Source organism: Vipera berus (genome assembly GCF_964194415.1).
Source record: "Vipera berus genome assembly, chromosome: 5".
NCBI classification, from domain to species: Eukaryota; Metazoa; Chordata; class Lepidosauria; order Squamata; family Viperidae; genus Vipera; species Vipera berus.
Window position 1 is genome coordinate 100,440,135 of NC_138207.1, and position 21,180 is coordinate 100,461,314.

General features: G+C 45.4%; 2 protein-coding genes across 2 annotated transcripts in view; one reads left to right on the forward strand and one right to left on the reverse strand.

Moving 5' to 3' along the window:
- COMTD1 (catechol-O-methyltransferase domain containing 1) overlaps positions 1-21,180 on the reverse strand; it is a 581,650-nt gene that overhangs the window by 41,663 nt on the left and 518,807 nt on the right. The gene's annotated exons all lie outside the window — the stretch shown is intronic.
- PLAU (plasminogen activator, urokinase) lies at positions 7,817-20,534 on the forward strand. The gene is made up of 10 exons (XM_081329784.1): positions 7,817-8,718; positions 10,846-10,903; positions 11,119-11,223; positions 11,479-11,653; positions 12,095-12,186; positions 13,774-13,957; positions 14,643-14,788; positions 15,876-16,016; positions 17,108-17,253; positions 18,510-20,534. The coding sequence occupies exons 1-10, from the start codon at positions 8,461-8,463 to the stop codon at positions 18,696-18,698; spliced, it is 1,494 nt and encodes a 497-aa protein (XP_081185910.1). The 5' UTR covers positions 7,817-8,460; the 3' UTR covers positions 18,699-20,534.

The following is a 21,180-nucleotide window of genomic DNA, read 5'->3' on the forward strand; positions in this document are numbered from 1 at the left end:
AGATCCCTTCGAACTCTGTTATTCTATTCTGTTCTGTTTTATTCTACAATCTTTCTGTTCTGTTCTATTCTGCTTCAATTGATCAGATCTGTGATGGGCCACAGAGGTCAGTATCTATGGACCTATCTGTCGATGACTAGGGCATATAGAATATGGTGACTTGGAATGAAGGAGTAGATGGTGAAGAGCACAAATTAACAAATACCGGTAAAATTAAAAGGAGGAGAAATAGTTATGTCACGTATCTGTGAAACTAAAAGTATGAGAAGGAATCTGAATGAAAGTGGTCAGATCGTATACAGATCATATTCATCAACATCTGCAAAGGAAGTTATTATGAATGAAAGGACTAAAATGGATATTGCAACATATGAATTGCTGTCATCAAGGTTGGTCTGGGTGTGTATTAACTCACAGGTTGGGGGTAGTTTCATGTTATGCTCCAGTGAACTTGATAATTAAAGAATCAGCGATACGATTTGGAAAAAAAATTGTGCAACCTTATGAATGTGATCCAAAGAGGACGAACCTATTTCTAAGTGAAATAAATGCAATGAGGGAAATACAAGAAATATAAAGGGGGAAAAAATGTTGGACCATTTGGAGACCGAAGAATTAATGAGAATGCTGACTGCTTAGAAAAAAGTCTGCTTGCTTTGAATTAGCGGGAGTAAGCATAAAAATCTATTTGCAAGTATCTGTGGAAAAGGAATTGAGAAGGCGGGAAATATGGAGATTGCTATGAATGTATATAGTTAATTACTCTGTTTATGAATATGCAAAGGTACTAGTAATGGTGTTTAAGGCCCTACATGGCAGGGGTCCGGAGTACCTTAGGGAACACCTGCTGCCGGCATCAACTTCCCTCCGCCCTGTGTGTTCCCACAGAGAGGGCCTCCCCAGGGTGCCACCGGTCAGAGAATGTCGATTGGTGACCCCCAGGGGAGGGCGTTCTCTGTGGGTGCACCAGACCTATGGAACCGCTTGCCGGTTGAGCTCCGGACGGCCCCCGACCTTCGCTCCTTCCGTCACGATCTAAAGACATTCTTATTTGAACAAGCCGGCCTGGTCTGATGGGGGATTGGTGGGGTTTTTTATTGTTATTTTAATATTTGTATTTACTGTTTTTAGTGGGCACATATTTAATTCTTTTTTAACTTTTGTAACTTTGTATTTTTTATTCTTGCCCTGTTCACCGCCCTGAGTCCTTCGGGAGAAGGGCGGTATATAAATAAAATTATTATTATTATTATTATTATTATTATTATTATTATTATTATTATTATTATTATTATTATTATTATTATTATTATTATTATTATTATTATCATTATTATTATTGGTGGAGCAGTGGGCTAATGCCTCCTTAAGTAACACCAGCTGCCTGCAATTAGTGCAGGTTCGAGTCCCACCAGGCTCAAGGTTGACTCAGCCTTCCATCCTTCCCAGGTAGGTAAAATGAGGACCCAGATTGTTGGGGGCAATTAAGCTGACTTTGTAATAATGCCGCTTGGGGTGTGTGTGTGAAAGCCCTAATAAGCAGGCATATACATAGAATGAAGGCTTACTGCTAAGCTTTTAAGCCGCCCTGAGTCTTCGGAGAAGGGCGGGATATAAATGGGATTAAAACAAAAAAAATAAAAAATAAAAATATTATTATTATTATTATTATTATTATTATTATTATTATTATTATTATTATTATTATTATTATTATTATTATTATTATTATTATTATTATTATTATTATTTAGTGATGTGAAGCAAAATGCAAAAGCAACACACAATGGAAGGAAAGGGCTGTTGCTTGTATCAAATGCGACCGTCAGGGCGGGCAGCTCCTCGCCTCCTGCAGCGTCCCACGAATTATTAGGCAGGGGCGTGAGAAGGGCTCCCAGTGGGTCTCTGCGCTGCCTCCTTCCCTTGCAGACGGTTCGATACCCGGACTAGGCAACCGCATCCGCCCGCTCGGACCCCGCCTTCCCACCCTCTCCTTCGTCGCCACCAGGGATTGGAACGATTGCGCGGCGAGTGGAGCTCCGCTTCGGCCGGTCCAGCTGGGGGGGATCCCCGCGGATCCCTTCCGGAGCTCTCCCAACTTGGGGGCTCCCACGCCCACCCTTCCTCGGCCAGCCAGGCCGGAAAAGCTGCCAAGTCGGCAGAGCCCCGGAGGGGTTCCAAGAGGCTCAGATGAAGCCCCCCCACCCCCCCCCTGAGTCCCTCCACCGGCTCTGCCGGGCCGTCGAGCTTCTGCGCCGCGTCTCTTCCCAGCTGCCTTCCGATCGCTGCTCCACGCCCGCAGCCCCCGACCCTTCTCCCCTCCCCCGGGTCCCCCCGAGCGCCTCCATCCGTGCCCGGCAGCCTCGTCGCCGCCCCCGCCCCCACGAAAGTTCTGCCAAAGCTGCCCCCGGAGGGGGGGCGGGGGGCGGGTCCTGGCTCTTGTCATCCACTTGGAATGCGCCGCTCCGGCGGCGACGGACCAATCAGCGCCCAGCCGGGGCTGATATATATATATATAGCCTCTGCAGCGGCAGGCAGCCATCCGATAGGTGCAGCCCCGGCGGCGTCTGGACGCTCCTCGGACCGTCGCGACCGTCGCGGAGCCTGGCTCTCCGGCTGGTGAGTGCCGGGCTTTCCCGCTTCGGAGCGGCCGCGGGAGGGCTGGCTGCGCCGCTTGCCCGGCGGGAGCCCCTCCGAGCGGGATGCCGGGCAGCCCCAGAGTCCCCCCTTCCCCGGCCTTTGGGCCGCCAGAGACCGGCTGCCAGGAGCGAGGGGGCTCCGCTGGCTCCGGCTGCTGCCTGCCTCCCGCCGAGGGGGCTTCGCCTTCTTTGCGCAGCCCGGGTTGGGGGGGGGGGTTTGGGGGCGCCCTGCGCTGGAAAGCGGCGGCGGCGGGGGGGGGAGGCGTCCCGTGGCAGAGCCGTTTGCATCGCGCCCCCCCCCCCCGTTTATTGATTTAGATTGATTTATTGATTTAGATTGATATACCGCCCTTTCCCGAAGGACTCAGGGCGGTTTACAGGGCATTTAAAAAAAAAACAGTCAATGCAAACGTTAAAACAAATTAAAAGCCATTAAATAGAACCCTGAGAAAATGAAAATTAAAAGCTATTCTCAGCCTGGGCCAGAGAGCTGCCTAAATAAACGGCTCTCACCTGCCACTGTTGCAAGGACCCCCCCCCCGTCTACCCATCACCATCCTATCGCCATCCACTGCAGCTCCCAACCTCTCCCAGTCGAGGCTGAAGTAGTATTTAGAACTCGGGACTCTGCGCGGGGAGACGAGCCAGCACGTCAGAATTGTTTTAATTGTTTTTAATTTTTTGTATTCGTGGTTTTAACTGCCCTGTAAACCGCCCCGAGTCCTACGGGAATAGGGCGGTATACAAATCCAATAAAATAAACAAACAAATAAATAAATCCCTTGGGGGGGGGGAGGAAAGAAGCTGCCGCGCCATTTTCTTAAATGTCAGCACAGATTCGCGCACAGACAGACAGACATACCCCTGTGCTCTTGCGTGTACCGGCTCCTCTCCCGGCAGGCGACCCCCGCCGTTTGCCCCCCCCCCCCACTCGTGCTTTTCCCACCGCGCGCGGCCGCCTCTGCATCCCCGCCCGGTCTTGGGTGGTGTTGATCTGTGCAGGGAAGCCCTGCGCTTTTCGCTTCTCATCCAAGGAGCTTCTTCAGCTCTGGGTGGTGTTGCCAGCTAGAGGACCTAATGAGGGGGTTAGAGGTTTTGCAATGGTGTAGGTGACCGATGGGACGCGGTGGCTCAGTGGGTTAGGACGCTGAGCTTGTCGATCAGGTGCCGCGTAACAGAGTGAGCGCCTGTTACTCGTCCCAGCTTCTGCCAACCTAGCAGTTCGAAAGCGCGTCAAAATGCAAGTAGAAGAATAGGGACCGCTACGGTGGGAAGGTAACAGCGTTCCGTGCGCCTTTGGCATCTAGTCATGCCGGCCACATGACCACGGAGACGTCCTCGGACAAGCGCTGGCTCTTCGGCTTTGAAACGGAGATGAGCACCGGCCCCTAGAGTCGGAAACAACTAGCACGCATGTGCGGGGGAACCTTTACCTTAGGTGACCGAGTTGCTGCTGCTAACGATTGCTCTGAGTGGTGTCCCCTCTTTGTGGGTTTTGGGGCATCCATAGATGCACGGTGTGGCTTCCCCAAGGAAGAGGCGGTAGTATTGTGCCTTGTCGATGAGAGCCGAAGAGGCTTCTTGGATGAGAAGCCAAACGTCTTCAAAGAAAACCAAAGTCCAGCTGCCTCCTGAAAAAGCATCTTTGGGACTTCGCCTTGACTGGACCGGCGCAGCCCTTCAGCCGCCTCTTTGGGGCTGGAGAGACGCCTGATCGCCTTTTGTCCCCACCCCACCCCCCTAGCCGTTCCCATCCGCTGCTGGGAAAGCAGGGACCCGCCCCTGGGGAGACCCCGTCGTCGCAGAGAAGGCCAGCCTGCCCGGGAGGGCGGGAGAGACGGCCTTCCCCAAAGTTGCTGCTGCAGGGCAAACCGCCTCCCAAGCGGTTTGAAAAGAGAGGGCGGCCCGGGACTCGGGGACTTGCTAAAACAGGCCTTGCCTGGGCCGGCTGAGCTGCTTGCCTGAAGCAGCCGGACCGGCTTTTAATCTGCATATAATTTAATCTGCTTGCATATACAAAGGGATGATATGCCAAGTGGTTGAGCTGTGGGGCAACTGTTCCTTTTGGCAAAGGGCAAGTCCTGGTTTGAGGAACGGGGTGTGCCGTGCGGCGGATCAGCCATGAGAAGCCGCGAGGAAGGCACCACACAAGGTCTCTCGAAAGGCTGAGAGGGAACTCTTTAGGGATTGCACTGACTAGTTCTGTCAATTGAGAGTTGACTAGAGAAGGTAAAAAGGTGTTATCTTTCCTTAGAAAGACTGGAGTATTTGAAGCTTGCGGGTGTATGGATGAGTCCCATCAATGGGGGATGGGTTAATCTCAGGCTTGCAGACTAGATCCCCAACAGAGCCGGGACAGGAACAGGTAGCAGCGCTCCAGAGGCTGGAATATTACTTCAGCCTCGACTGGGAGAGGTTGGGAGCTGCAGTTGATGGTGATGGGATGGTGATAGGTAGACGGGGGTCCTTGCAACAGTGGCAGGTGAAAGCAGTAATTTATTACTCGTCCCAGCTTCTGCCAACCTAGCAGTTCGAAAGCACGTAAAAATGCAAGTAGAAAAATAGGGACCACTACGGTGGGAAGGTAACAGCGTTCCGTGCGCCTTTGGCGTCTAGTCATGCTGGCCACATGACCACGGAGACGTCCTCGGACAAGCGCTGGCTCTTCGGCTTTGAAACGGAGATGAGCACCGGCCCCTAGAGTCGGAAACGACTAGCACGCATGTGCGGGGGAACCTTTACCTTTACCTTTACACATCTTCTAAGGGTGAAGATCGAGGTACCTTGCAGCCCAAGCCCTGCCGAACTCTCCTGGCATCATCTTTCAGCAGTTTAAAAAGGGAAAGCTTGAAGGTATTACTAATTATTACTACTAATCAGAGGTTGAAACCTCTCATTAATCTCTTGTAAGTCATTCAGAGATCTAGTAACCGATTATATTCTTCCTGATAATCCCGAGTCAGAATGGATCAATTAAATAGGCGCATCTGTTCTTGCCAAAATAGCACAATTTGATCCGATGTGTCTTTGATTTCTCTCTTTGCTAAAGCTCACCGCTGCATTTTTCAGTAAGGCTTGTAAATTGCTGTGTAATCGGTTCTGCATTTGCTTACTCAGAAATAAAATTCTGTGGGCTTTACCTTCAAGCAAATACACAGAAAATTGGAGCCTTAAACTACAGCTCTGTGCAACTTACTGAGTAAATGGGCTCAGGATTCTATCTAAGGGATTTCTTAAACATCTGCGTGGTTAAAAACCCTCTGTGAGAGTGAAACAGCAGAGGCTCCATTGACACAATATGGCAGGGGTGTCAAACTCAATTTCATTGTGGGCCGCATCAGCATTGCGGTTGCCCTCAGGGGGCCGGGTGGGTATGGCCAGGGTGGGCGTGGCCTACTGGGTGGGCGTGGCTAGAGTGCGCACGGCCTACTGGGTGGGCGTGGCCAGCTCTACATCGTTGGCATCAAGGGTGCCTATGGGGGCCTGGGCAGGAGTGGGACAGATCTGAGGGTCTCTGGCAGGAGGAGGGTCTCTGGGCCAGGGCCAAGGCAGTGGGGGCCGTTCTCTCACTGTTTCCAGGATGGCTTCGCGGGCCGCATGAAACCACTTCGCGGGCTGGATCCGCCCCCCAGGCCTTGTGTTTGACATTTCTGCAATATGGGAATAAGCTAGCAAAAACACAAACAGGCTTATGAGAGTCAGCAGTTTCTTCACATACAGTTTGTTCTCTATTTTCCTGCAAATTTGTGAAACAACCTGAAGTGAGTGGCTTGAAATGGTATTTAAATTCAACAGGTTTTTTTATCCTGCTTCCTTTTCACAATTTCCACAAAAGAGCTTCCTGAATCAGGAAAGTGGTCCTTTCTCGTCTAATTCAGCCTCCAAGGGGCGATATGCTTGCTGGTTTCTGAACTGGTACTTTGGTCTCTACAGGCTGGGAGAGAAACAGCCACCAGAGTTGTAAAGATGAGATCATCACTTGGGGGAATTAAGGTCTTAGTGTCAATGGAGCAGGAATCTGCACTTCAGTTCACGCACACTCATTTTTATTTTAAAACTTTTGCATTGCGAAAGCTTTAGAAAGATACTATCCAATTTCTAAAAACCCCAGTCTTTAATATGCAGGAAAGATAAGGATTTCAAGATTTATGGGAGGAAAAAAATATTGCCCCTCAAACTCATTATTTTTATTACTTGGAAATATCCAGTTAAGACATTGTAGTATTTTTTTTGATTACCGATATTGTTGACTTTGGTAATATGCAGATCTTTCCTCCTCTCAGTATAAACGGATTTTGCAGATTTTTAAAAACCTTCAGAAATTTGCAAAAAAATTTTTGCATCAGCAGCACCTAGTGAATTGATTACAAGGAGGTGTATTTACTATGACTGCACAATGATTTTGTCATATTTTGTGCTACAGAGAGATTAAAATCTGAAAAAAAAATGATGCAAAGGTTGTCAGTGTTCTTCTACTGATGATATTGATGAAGCAAGAGAAAGATTTATATGTTATGAATATCCCTAGAAAAAAGAACACATGTAGGATTGTTTCATTGTTTCTCATTCCTCTTGAACAAACAGGTTTCTTATATGGGTCTTAGAATTTCTTCCCTAGAGTATAATAACACTAAAATATATCTAGCCCAAACTTTTCCCTAACTTTAGGAATGTAAGTAGGGATAGCTGGCAATAGAACACAACAGAATAGAATAGAATCAGAGTTGGAAGGGACCTTGGAGGTCTTCTAGTCCAACCCCCTGCTCAGGCAGGAAACCCTATATCATTTTAGACAAATGGTTTTCCAGTCTCCAGTGTTGGAACATTCACAACTTCTGGAGGCAAGTTGTTCCACTGGCTATTTTTTCTCACTGTCACGAAATTCCTCCTTACTTCCAGGTTGCTTCTCTCTTTGGTTAGTTTACATCCATTGCTTCTTGTCCTGCCTTCGGGCGCTTTGGAGAATAGCTTGACTCCCTCTACTTTGGGGCAGCCCCTGAGATATTGGAAGGCTGCTGTCATGTCTCTTCTTAAAACCCTCCAATGTTGGAGCATTCACAACTTCTGGAGGCAAATTGTTCAATCACACAGCAAGGGCCCTATCAACTCTGTTCAGAGCCCACATGTCATGAGTTTTTGTACTATGCCCTTCTTTCACCTTGGTGGGAAATCGTCAGCCATTATTAACTGGAAGTAGATCTGAGGGACAAAACCCGGAGCTTCAGTCAGTAGTTTGGCATCTGCTTCCTTGCCCTGACCTAGAGAGCGGTCAAGGTATGTTCAAGGTGGGTGGTCACAACGGGGTGATTGAGGCTCAAAGTGGGCCATCGTCTGGACTTTTTAGCCACATCTCCTCCCATTTCTAGGTATCGCTGATTCTATGTTTAGGAGGCCGCCAGCTGCCCCTCTGGGTGGAGATGTGTGATGGGAGCCATCTGTCCCCAGTACAGAGACCCACTGGACTGCCGTACAGTATCTGGGGCAAGCTTGGGAAAGTTTTAGAGGAGCCGATGCCAACGGGCACAAGGTCTTCCATGTAGTAGCTCAGATTATTTGCTGTTCACCTTGATGTTAGGCAATATTTTGTTTTATTTTGCTCTTTTTAGCAGGATTTATTTTTTTCTTTCAGGCCTTTGGTTATATAGTTTGTTTGGGTGGCTGTAAGGTATGTTTGGCTGTTACACTTTGCTTTTTGTTCTGGAGTCCAGTGAGAGAGAAGTGAAAACACAAGATTCGGTTGGTATCAATCAGGAAATTCATAAAGAACGATGCATTGATGCGCCTCTCTTAATAACACTAATTCCTATCCACACTCTAATTCATGCTGAAGTTCAAAATGGGTAAAGAGAAAAGCTGTAGTGGGTCAGCTACTCCATCATCCCCCAAAACTGGGAATGGAGGCAAAACTCTTGAGCTAAGTGTTGCCCCAAATGACAAGTTTGTTCTTTTCTTTTCAGAGTCCAGCAAAAAGAAGAAGCAAAGTCACTTGAAAGTAGGAACGGGGTTGCCTAACGGGATGAATCCACCGGCCATCCTCTTTGTCATGCTGAGCGCATTCATCACCGAGATGGCAGCTTCGGTACGTTGCGCAACCCTCCAGCGATACAAATGAGATCAGCTGGGATTTGCTTCCATTTTTGAGCATAAATATGAAACTTCCGCTCTTCCCCACGACCCAAACTTATTTATAGCCCTTTTTTCTTCCCTCCCTTGTGGTTTTTCACTTATAAACGTAGACAACCTTTTCTTTGGTGATGTGTGAGTGAGTTGGCACTTGTTGTAACTGAGCTAACCGTGTTATAAGTTTATTCTAAAGCAGTAAGTGACTTCACCCTTTTGGTCACTGCCCCTCCTGGTCCTGCGTTACTCCTTTTTTATATATCTTGCATTTCCTTTCCCCCCCCCAAAATGCTGGACTGTTTTCTAGGCTTTTGTTTCTTCTGGCCTTCCTGTCTTAGGGCTTTGCAGAGCAGCTTAGAGAAGGCCTGGCTGCTGACCTCAGGACGGGGTGGAAAGAAAGTCCAAGTCATTTGCTGTGATGCTTTGATTGAAGCTCTTCCCGTTCATCAAAACAAGTGGAGCTTTAATTGTATCTTTACAGCTACCATGTTGCCTTTTATTTTTAATGATATCCTTGGGACACCCGAAGGCAGCTCATCTAATCAATGTAAGAACGTACACAATTACAGATCAAAATTTAGTAAAACAAATTAGAGATTTAAATTGCGCACATATAAAGAGGATATATAATGCTTTAATTGAATTGGATTCGGAAACGGAACTGGTTAAAGACTGTATGATAAAGTGGGCACAAAATATTCAGGAACCAATTTCGTTGGACACCTGGGAGATAATTTGGGTCAGAAATGTTAAATTTACTCAGGCTCAAAACTTAAGAGAAATTTTTTATAAAATGTTTTATAGATGGCATCTGGATCCCAAGAAGTTGTCCAACATGTATACTAATTTACAGTCTAAATGTTGGAGGTGTGGTAGTTTAGAAGCTACCTATTTTCACATGTGGTGGACTTGTAGAAATATAAAAGCTTTTTGGATCAAAATTTGGTGGAACATTCAAAAGATTTTTAAGAGAAAGATAAAGTTTTCTCCGCAATTGTTTTTATTGGGTATTGTTGTAGATTGTGATGTTAAAGAAACTAACTTGATGTTGAACATGATAACGGCAGCACGGTTACTGGTGGGACAATATTGGAAGAAGGATAGTTTGCCCACTATAGAAGAATGGGTGTTTAAAGTTTCGAATCTTGCAGAAATGTCCAAGATTTCTGCTTATTTGAAAGATCATTCACAGGCAAGATATATTTCAGTTTGGAGGAGATGAATAAATTATATTCAGAACAAATATGGGACTAAAAAGTTCCATTTAGCTTATGAGTAGATTTTAGTGGGATATTGTTATTGGTACGTTGTTTGTAGTTATGTTAAAGGGGAGTTAAAGCACATTATGAATTTGGTTAATTGTATATTATGCATAATTTTTATTTAGAATATGATTATTGTAACTATAATCCTGTATTTAGCTCTGGGAAGTGGGGGGGGGAAGTGGGTGGGTTTGGGGTGGGAGGGATTTGGGGATATATTGTAAAATTTTGTTTTTGTAAAACTCTTTAATAAAAAAAAAGAATGTAGGAGAAACCTCGGGTGGGGGGGCATTGATTTTCCCAAGGGGCTACATGAGAAACTGGGACTGCTGTGAAGGGTTGAACCAACAGGGCTGGGGAGGTGCAAGCATGGAGATACATAAATGGGGAAAAAATAATAATAATTGCCTTCAAACTAAAAGCAGTTTTCTACTGTGTCTTTTTATTTTTTTTTAAATCAGTTAGATGTTTTAGAACTTGTAGCTTTCTTTTTGAGTGGAGAACTGTACCAATCTTTTGTAAGGAGCTACATTTAATAAATTTTAATTTATTACATGTCTTAAATACAGTTTAATTTGATTTCTCCGTCAGTAGGCAGTCATTTTTTTTCCCTTTGACATTAATAATGCAGTTGGGGATCAATGTTTGGAGGGGCATATATGCTACCAGCTACCAGCGACTCTTCCTGAATTATTCTCAGGGTTTTCATGAGGAAAAGCAAAGTCCTGTTTTGGAGCTGGTCCTACAGGGACGGATCAAATAAGAAGAGAGTTGTTAACGGGCTAATCCATGTCTGTGCATTTATAGATGTTGTTCTGTTTTAGGGTTACCTTTGGCAGAGACAACAGAAGCTGCCTAGCAAAACTAAATATGACTACAAAGGTAAATAAACTTTTCTCCTTTTTGTCGCCCTTTAAAGGTTGCTACGGTTTGATCAAGTTGTGTTTAACCTCAAGAAGCAGCAACTTTCATGGGGGGGGAGGGGGAGAGAAAAAATGTAGAGGGTGTTTGGGTTCACTAAGTCCATAGTGTGCCCAACACGTATTGCGTATTTATGTTTTAATAAAATGTATGTTTTTAAAAATATCTGATTACAGGTTGCGGCTGTTTGAATGGAGGGACTTGCTTGACCTACGGGCTGTTTTCTCGAATTAAGTCCTGCTTGTGTCCTGAAGGCTACGAAGGAGATCACTGTGAGATAGGTACTTCACAACGACTTTTTCATTCCTTCCGCTGGGGCACTGGTGGGATGGGATAACCTGGCACATACCGGGGCATCTTGCTACTCTTACGCAGCCCTGCCGCAGCCCCCTTCGCGCATGCAGGAGCCTCTCGCAGGAGGAGGCGGCTGCCGCAATGATCCCAAAGGGAGGAGACTGAGGCTTCCTCCTGCAGGTTCTGAAACCAGCACTCCTCTCCCAGCCAGGACTCAGCCTTGGCTCTTTTCTTTCCCCCAGATGTTGAAGCCAGATGTTACACTGGAGATGGCACCGACTACAGAGGGACCAAGTCAGAGAATGAGAATGGGGAAAGGTGTCTGTCTTGGAACTCTGACTTACTCAAGAGGTGGCCCTACAATGCACACATGGAAGACGCGCTGGAGCGTGGCTTAGGCAAACACAACTATTGCAGGTAACAACGTCAGTGTGTATAACCCATTGCGCTTTGCAGCCGGAGTTGTATTTCCTGCCCTCCACATTCGCTTCTGTACACTTCTGATATTTTCCGAGAATAAAAGCAATGATGGCAGATTCTGCCACTGCAGTGCCAGGCGACATATTCTCCTCAAATGCTTGAAGACCTCATTTTTTTCCTTCTTTGACATAGTCTCCTAAGGTGGCCAGGTACAAGGCTGACTTTGTTTCTATTGGCTAAATAAGAGAAGGACTTTTGGCTGCGGCCATCCATCAAAAGTTCTTTTTCAGAACGCTCAGGAATCATGTTCTTCTATCCAATACTTATAGGAAGCTTTTGCAGGGTTAACGCTGCAAGGAACCTTTCGTACAAACCTTAAAGGTAATTTTTGATCTGTCTGACTGTTAATCCTTATGAAGATGTTTTGTGGTTTTCCAGGAATCCGGATGGCCGTTCTAAGCCATGGTGTTATGTTCGGAAAGGATTTCGCACTTCTGCGACATCTTGTGACATACCCACATGCCAAACCCGTAAGTTGCTATATAGGTATGATGAGGCCCAATAGGTGCTCCTAGATGCTATCATCAGTGAAGGAGACTGGAACTGCCCCCCAGGAAGGGCAACCTTACTGCTTCCAGGTGGTTTCAAGTTCAAACATCTTTGCTCCCTGCTGTGTCTTCTCAACGTCTGAGAAGCCTTTGCAGAAGGTGCAAAGATATTTGTAAAAATGCACTCCTATTTCCTCCTTATCCAACCTGCTAGCTTCCTTCCCTAATACGCAAGGGTTTTTTGTTGTGTTTTTTTTTTTGGTGGAGGCAGAATGAAAGTCCCTTCTTATTTTGTAATCCAAAATTTTACAGACTCAGGGAAGGGTTTTTGCTAATGTGCTGCCACCACATGGCCGTTTTGGGGAAATTACAATGTAGGCAGCCAGAACCCCTCCTACCCTATGATGTATTTCCTCTCCCCTCCCCTTTTATTATTTATTTATTTATTTATTTATTTATTTATTTATTTTATATACCACCCTTCTCCCGGAGGACTCAGGGCGGTGTACAGAGCAATAAAGTAAGAATACAATAAAGCAATAAAGTGAGAAAATTTTAAAACCCAAATCCATCAGGCCAGGCCGGCTTGTTGGAATAGATAAGTTTTTAGATCACACCGGAAGGAGCGAAGGTCGGGGGCCATCCGGATTTCAGCTGGTAAGCGGTTCCAAAGGATTGGCGCACCCACCGAGAATGCTCTCCCCCTGGGGGTCACCAGCCGACATTCTCTGACCGGTGGCACCCTGAGGAGGCCCTCTCTGTGGGAGCGCACAGGACAGAGGGATGTTGACGCTGGCAGTAGGTGCTCCCGTAGGTAATCCGGACCCATGCCATGTAGGGCTTTGTATGTCATCACTAGCACCTTGAATTTCTGGGATGGACTTCCTCCTTCTTGGTCCCTAGAGACTCTCATCCTCCATAACCAGCAGACATGTGACAACAGCAGACGTGCTCCAGATTCATGTGCAGGCGCTGTGAGTTATTACCAACTTCTGACCTTGGAATACTGTACTATACTCCTAACTCACCTTATCATGCTGTATTCTATGGTACATGCAAATAAAGGTATTTCTGGATGATCAAGGTATTTCATGAGTTCAGCTATCTGGAAAAGGACTGTTAACAGTGATAACAAGAGATTAATCACAATACAGCAGTCTTGATTCAGAATAGTCAGAAGTTGGTAATAACTCACAGCGCCTGCACATGAATCGAGCACATGTCTGCTGTTGTCACATGTCTGCTGGTTATGGAGGATGAGAGTCTCTAGGGACCAAGAAAGAGGAAGTCCATCCCAGAAAAGGGGAGGGGAGAGGAAATACATCATAGGGTAGGAGGGGTTCTGGCTGCCTACATTGTAATTTCCCCAAAACGGCCACGTGGTGGCAGCACAGCTAAAGTTTGGTTGGCTGAGAATCTGCTTTAGTAAAATAGGCCATTTCAGAGGAGCTTTCCCACGACAGGGTACCTAGTGTTTCATGTGTAATGTGAGGAGGGCAGGGGGCTGGCCTGTTTGTCATTGGAGCAAACCTTTGAGGAGGAACGTTGTTGCTTCCTTTTCTTTCACAGGCAGGGCATGTGGCCAGAGGAACCTAATCAGGAGCTTCAAGATCGTGGGTGGGCAGATGGCCACCATTGAGTCCCAGCCTTGGATAGCCACCATCTTCCACACCAGAGGGAACCAGTTTTTTTGTGGTGGCAGTCTCATTGACCCCTGCTGGGTCCTCACAGCAGCACACTGCTTCTCGGGCGTGTAGGTACCCTCCCCCAAATTCCCCCCTTCGCCTGGCCTTCTTTGCTACGACGTGAATTGTCTGGGCAGGGTCAGCTTCTGCAGCAGTGAAAGGAGGGTAGTCATCCCTACGGAAGGCACTTCTATCAAATAATCTCCCAGGCTTATGCAGAAGTGACTACCTTAATAAAATTAGGAAAGACCCATTCTCCTAGAAATAGATTTGCAACTAAAGCTTATGTTGTTAGTTCTATATTCACTTGATCTTCATCCTGCTTTCCTGTGATCTCCTTCCCACATAAACCAATCTGGCTGGACTGCTCAGTTTCGGAGCCCAGATGAGGTCAGGCGGTCTCTACCCATCCTTGAGTTAGCAGCCCTGGGCCCACTCTCTGTCCTCTTTCCATCCCTCTGTTCCCAATTAACGTGGGTTCTTCAGGGTGAACAACAACACCAACAGCCAAGAAAACCAAACAGATTTCGTGCCCCTTGAAGTTGACTTTGGATGGACATGGGCAAAATTGGGCAAAGACCACTTTAAATGGCTCAGCTCTTTCCCTCCAAGCTGAATTATATGAAGCGCTTTGTGTGTCAGTGCAAAGAATACAATGAGTCAAATAATTGTAAAAGTTCGACACACAATGACAGGATATAATTGCTTGGTGGAAACATCTCTGAAATTCACACTATTTGCCTTTTTTTTTAGTGGCTCCGATACATCCAGGCTCATCATTAGGCTGGGGAGGTCTGCAACGAATGCCACCAATGCAAATGATCAAGAATTTAGAGTCGAGAGGCTTATTATTCACGAGGCTTTTTCACAACAAAACAGAGATTATAACAATGATATCGGTAAATGACCTTTTGCATTCTCTTCCTGTCCAGCACAAAACTTTCTGATTTGATTCTCATGCTGAAAAACAATATGGGGGTGGTGACCACAGATAACAGTTTAGAAAAAAAATCTCTTCTCCAAACTAGTGATATGTTTGTTCACTAGCAAGGTTTTTGAGAATATTAATGTTAATATTGTTACAGTCAAACATTTTGAGAATCAGAAATGCCATCTTTCCTTTTTCTAGAAAGAGTGCGTATGTAGAAAGTTTAGAGATCAGTTTAATATTTGATACTCGTCCCAGGTAGGGACCACTACGGTGGGAAGGTCACAGCGTTCCGTGCGCCTTTGGCGTCTAGTCATGCCGGCCACATGACCACAGAGACGTCCTCGGACAAGCGCTGGCTCTTCGGCTTTGAAACGGAGATGAGCACCAGCCCCTAGAGTCGGAAACGACTAGCACGCATGTGCGGGGGAACCTTTACCTTTTTTTTTTTAATATTTGGGGAGACTAGACTAACCATTCAGGGTTAATTTGACTGCTATCTTAGCTCTGGTTTATAATCTGTGTGCAGGAACTATGATTTTACAGTTAGGTTAGATATAAATTAGGGAGGAATGTTGTTGCATGTGTATTTAATTCTAAATTTGCCTATACTTAGCAAAGGGCTACTTAAGTAAGAGAAATCCCGCTGGTTTTGTTGTATTTTTTTCTTAAGTATGTATCCAGCTAATATGAGTCCAGTGTGACCCAGGAGGATAATATTAATTGATTAATATTTATTTCTTGGACTAAGTAAAGAAAACAGAGCTATTTTCTAGCTGAGCTATTACAATCTAAATGATGGTTTGGAGACTGGGGAAGACCAAAGATTTGTATTTTGTATTTTAACTTTGGAAATACACTAATCAACGAATGATGTGAGTTAACACACAGGCAGACTAAAACATATTAAATTAGTTGGAAAAGCGATTGGAATGAGTAGCCTTAAATACAAATTAGGTGATTTTTTTTCCCCCATCAGAATGAATAATTGAAGGAAACTTCAATTATTATAGCAGTTTCGCTATACTCATTTTTTTCCTTCTTCTCTCTCCTTTTAGCTTTAATCAAGATCAGGTCCCCTTCTGGCCAATGTGCGAAAGAGTCGGGCATTGTCAGAACCATTTGTTTGCCCTCGGAGGATTTAAGGCTGAGAGACCATTCCCACTGTGAAGTTTCTGGCTATGGAAAACAAAACAAAAGTAATTTGGGGGGGAACCAGACGAGATTATGGGTTGAAGCTCTGCCTATTTTTTTTTATTGAAAAGTTTTACAGTACATTTTTGAATACAAAACCCCTCCCCTCCCCCTCCCCTCTCCCCAAACCTCCCCAACTCCCCCCTCCCCTCCCCGACTTCCCAGAGCTAAATACAGGGTATCAAAATACAAACAAACATAATCTAAAATATGCAAACAACAATAAGATATTAAATTCTATCGCACTTCAACTCTTAATAACTACAAGCTAATTATACATCATAAGGGACGCGGTGGCTCAGTGGGTTAGGACGCTGAGCTTGTCGATCAGAAGGTCGGCAGTTTGGCGGGTCGAATCCCGAGTGCCGCGTAACAGAGTGAGCGCCTGTTACTCGTCCCAGCTTCTGCCAACCTAGCAGTTCGAAAGCACGTAAAAATGCAAGTAGAAATATAGGGACCACTCCGGTGGGAAGGTAACAGCGTTCCGTGTGCCTTTGGCATCTAGTCATGCCGGCCACATGACCACGGAGATGTCCTTGGACAAGCGCTGGCTCTTCGGCTTTGAAACGGAGATGAGCACCGGCCCCTAGAGTCGGAAACGACTAGCACGCATGTGCGGGGGAACCTTTACCTTTACCTAATTATACATCATATAAATCCGCTACTTATTCAAATGCTAAGTGAAACTTTTTAGTCCCATATTTATTCTGAATATAATCTATCCATCTCTTCCACTCCACGGTATATCTCTGTTGCGATTGATCTTTCAAATACGCTGAGATCTTTATAGCTCCGCCTATTTTTATATATGGTGCCCTGAGTCTTCGGAGAAGGGCGGGATATAAATGGAATTAAAATAAATAAATAAATAAATATGGGCGGAGCTGTCTTGACTGCCTTGGCCACACCCGTAGCCCCACCCTTGGAAAGCCTCAAATTTGTGAAGAACAGACTCTGCCAACGTGACTGGAACGTGGGCTGCAAGCAGGGTTTGTGGCATGTGGGAATCCTCTCTCCCTTCTCTTTTCTCTTTCTCTGAAATAAAAAAGTTCACGTCCATTTTGTCCCACACCGTTTTTCTCTGTTTTGTCCACAGCAGCCATTTACTACTCACGAGTACTGAAATCAGCCAATGTACAATTAATACCCCAGTCCACGTGTAAAAGATACTATGAGGCTCACAAGGTGAATGAGAACATGCTCTGCGCTTCAGACTCGGCGTGGAAGTCGGACTCATGCAGCGTAAGTTTGTTTAGGGGACATTCACACATTCTGGTAACTACAGAATACTCTGGTATGAAGAGGGCTACGCAAAGGGGGGCTATGAGTCTGTGTAATATGCTGTGCTTGTCCAGTCTGGGATGGGTGGAGCACGCTGTTGCAATATATCACCAGAACTGAACTGTTGCTTAGCACACTGGGTGGACCAAGTCAACACACTAAGCCACAATATGGGTTTCTTCATCTGGATGGGGCACTTACAGGTAGTCCTCCACTTACCACCGTTCGTTAGTGACCATGACCGTTTTTTTCACACGGCCGTTGCAGCATCTCCGCGGTCACGTGATCAACATTTGGGTGCTTTGCAACTGGCATGTATTTATGACGGCCGCCGTGTCCCTGGGGGGTCATGTGATCCCCTTTTCCGACCTTCTGACAAGCAAAGTCAACGGGGAAGCCAGGTTCACTTAACAACCGTGTCACTAACTTAGGAACCGCAATGATTCACTTAAAAACTGTGGCAAGGAAGGTCGTAAAACGGGGCAAAATTTACTTAATAACTGTTGCTTAGCAGTGGAAATTTTGGGCCCAAATTGTGGTCGTATGTTGAGGACTGTCTGTACTTGCTTGTACACAACGGCTGCGTTTTGATCAGCAACACTGAGTGTGTTGGGCGAAGATCATCCGTGGGCATAAAAGTGCATTTAGGAACTTTTTGTCAGGGAATATGTTCTTCCTTCTTTAAACACGAGACAAATTCTGCCTGCGGCAAAACGGAGCCACGTCCTTGAGCATAAGTTGCTGTTCCTGTGGTGTTGCTCACTGGCGTAAGCCTGCTTGCAAAACAGAAATGGTGTGTGTGTGTGTGTGTGTGTGTGCGTGAGAGAGAGAGAGAGAGAGACGGCACCATGCTTTGTTAGAAATGCCCAAATGCCCAGGAAGAGGCGAGGGGGCAGCCGAGGGATCAGAAGCACCTGGTCAGCTGGCTTCCCGTACTCTGTTTTGGGACTGGGAATCGGAGCTGGACAGCTGCTCCTTGCAGGCCTCGAGTCCCCTCTGCTGTGGTTTCCGCTGGGCTGGTCTTTCCCTTGGGACTCAGGGGTCCAGTCAAGAGGGGAGAGCCTTGGCATCAGGGCTGAAGCTGCCGGTGCTTCTTCCTGTCCCTGGAGAAGACTCCTGCCACTGCCTTGAGCACAAGGGAGCACCGCTGAAATTGTGCTTCCAGACGATGCTGCCGTCCCTTGCCGATAACCTCCCGCCTTGCTTGGTCTTTCCAGGGAGATTCAGGAGGTCCCCTCACTTGCATGTACGACGGCAGGATGGTCCTCTACGGGATCGTCAGCTGGGGAGACGGCTGTGCAAAGGAAGGGAAGCCCGGCGTGTACACGAGAGTCAGCAGATACATCCCTTGGATTGAATCCACCATGAACAGAATCCATTTCAGAAGCCTCTACCCTCCGAAATGAAAGGGGGGTGGGGGTTGTTTGTGTGTGTTTCCTTTGCTTGGCGTTAGCCATGATGATGTCAGACAGGTGGAATTTGAGCCAAGTCTTAGCTCAAATGCCCAGCCCTGTGTTGGAGTTGGTGGTTCTTTTTAGGGTTTGGTGGGTTTCCTCTGTCAAAGTTCAGGCAATTTCTCTTGGAGGAGAAACGCTCGAGCCGCTGCTGAGAACGGCATAAAAACCATCCCACGCCAAGCCTCACTCGTAAATGAGACACGGAAGTCGGATTTAAATCACGCCCCACAGAAGGGCTGGTGTTATACAATCCTGATGATTTAAAAAAAAAGATTTTAGTAAGGTTTTAAAATCAATAATTAACTTACTAACAGCTAGCGCTACCCAGGAATGTACAATTTGATATTATTTTAAAATATTGCAGAATTAAGACAGTGAGGTTGCACTGTCAAGTTGATATTTGCTTTATTATTTAGCTGCCTTTTTAACTGCCTTTTTAAAAAATTGAAAATGCAATCTGACATAATATTGAGGTAAAAATGCATCATTACTCAGAACTTATTGACATTCCAGTTTCTATGAAAATATTAGTGTAGATACAAAGATACATTAAAAATTACTGATAGATTTTACTCCAGTTGTGTTTTACTTGTGAACCGGTCTTGGTACTTGTTCGTTAACATCTTGCCAACTATGTTGGAGATAAAATAAGGTTTTAAGCAAGTGATCCATTTTAGCTCCCTCCTCCCCAATAATATTTTTTCATCCTCACATTTTTGTGCCATATAGAATAAAAGTTGGGAATACCTGCGTGTTACTAAGGCCATTATTATTACTCCAACATTAGAGTCTGCATTGTTTCTCTAGGCAAGCGGCCCCTTCGTTTCTAAAATAGAAAGTTTTTAGGTCCATAGAGCAATATGGCTAGGGTATTCCTGCTCAGTAAGATAGGAAGCAGAATGTCTCAAGAATAAAAAAAAAATAGAGGCAGGAACATAATCCATAAGAATGTACTTCAGTTGAAATTAATTGGAGCTATGGTTGATAAATGTTTTGAACTTAACTCAAACTATTTCTGCTATTACTTTTGTTTTAAAAGGTCAGAAATGCATTAGACATTTTGTTTAAAAGTCTTAGGAAGTTAAGTGTTAGAATATTTTTTGAAATCATAATGTTCGGAGTTACAGTTCCATGCTATAAATTCACAAGATACGAGTGTTAAATCATGACTGTACTTCAGCATCCTCTCAAGACCTAACCTCCATTTTGGTCTTCTAGAAACGTCTGTGGACCCTTGGTCCCTTTCTTAACGACAGAATCTGACTGTAATTGTTTAGCAGTAAAGTGATCACATTTTACTACATGTCAAATTCCACCAGTGTTCAACAGCACAAGGCACAAGATAAAACAACACAGCTGAGCTAAAGAGTGAAGCAGTCCTTGGAGAGAGGACTTGAGGTGGAATGTTGGAAATTTAATGGGATGCTCCGAACCCTTTGATCAAATTATGGGCAACAGCAAAATGATGTAAGTCAAATGTATTCTCAGGGATAATTCCATAAATTTCCCAATTTCCGAAGATGTCTACCATCCCTTCTGAGTCTGAATTATAACCTGAACAAGCTGGAATTTGATCAGCATGAGTATTGTTTAATGCATAGTTTGGCAATTTACTTGTTTTCTGTGACTCATACATAGTATTAGCTTTTTATAATATTATTTTATTCAATGAACAGATAATTTGTATGGGGGCTGGCACCCTCTTTTGTTATTTAATATTTTTACTTTATTTAACTTATTGTTTATGTGCATTACAAGGTTTAAAGAACCAATAAAATTCCCTGTTAATAAGACAGATGTTTGTGTCTTCTTTGGGATGCTCTATTTCTGGTAGGATCAGGCTATTCTGCCACCAGAGGGGGGGGGCAACCATTCCCCCACTGAAGTACCTGAAAGGGGTGGGTGGGAAACCCATTTCTCCATCCCAGGCAGTCGTCTTGAGTCTGCACTCTCTGCGCTAGAAAGCAATTCCCACGCGCTCCGTCACAATACAGTCTGATATCTGCATCTGGAATTATTTAGAACCTCTGATCAAAGCAGCTTAGTGGTGTCTGTGTAGCACAGTTCAGTTTTGTTCCCTTTTGGATTGATAAATGCTCCCACTTTATTGTCTGCAGGTGAAGATCCAATCAAACTGATTTATTGCTAAAAAGCTTGTGCACAGGAACCTTCTCAACTAATGGTTGAATGGAATTCAAGGGGGTGGATTCTGTAGGGATTCTAGACTGGTCCCTCTTTTAACTCTGTCCCCTGTACTACTCCTACACTTACATTTGTAATCCGTGTCCATTCAATTAGAGTATCACTGCAGACATTCAGATGTGTAGCTAGGACTCTTATTACGCTAACTCAGATTGCTGGCTGCGCTAACCGGTATTATCTGTTCAGACAGCCAAGAAGTCAGGAAGCATTTCTAGCTAAGGTCTCTGAT

Excerpts from the sequence above, each read along its gene's own strand:
- PLAU (XM_081329784.1), top strand. The coding sequence starts at position 8,461 with ATGCTGAAGTTCAAAATGGGTAAAGAGAAAAGCTGTAGTGGGTCAGCT. Across the intron at positions 11,224-11,478 it reads AGGAGATCACTGTGAGATAG|ATGTTGAAGCCAGATGTTAC; the intron begins GTACTTCACAAC and ends TCTTTCCCCCAG. Across the intron at positions 12,187-13,773 it reads CATACCCACATGCCAAACCC|GCAGGGCATGTGGCCAGAGG; the intron begins GTAAGTTGCTAT and ends TTTCTTTCACAG.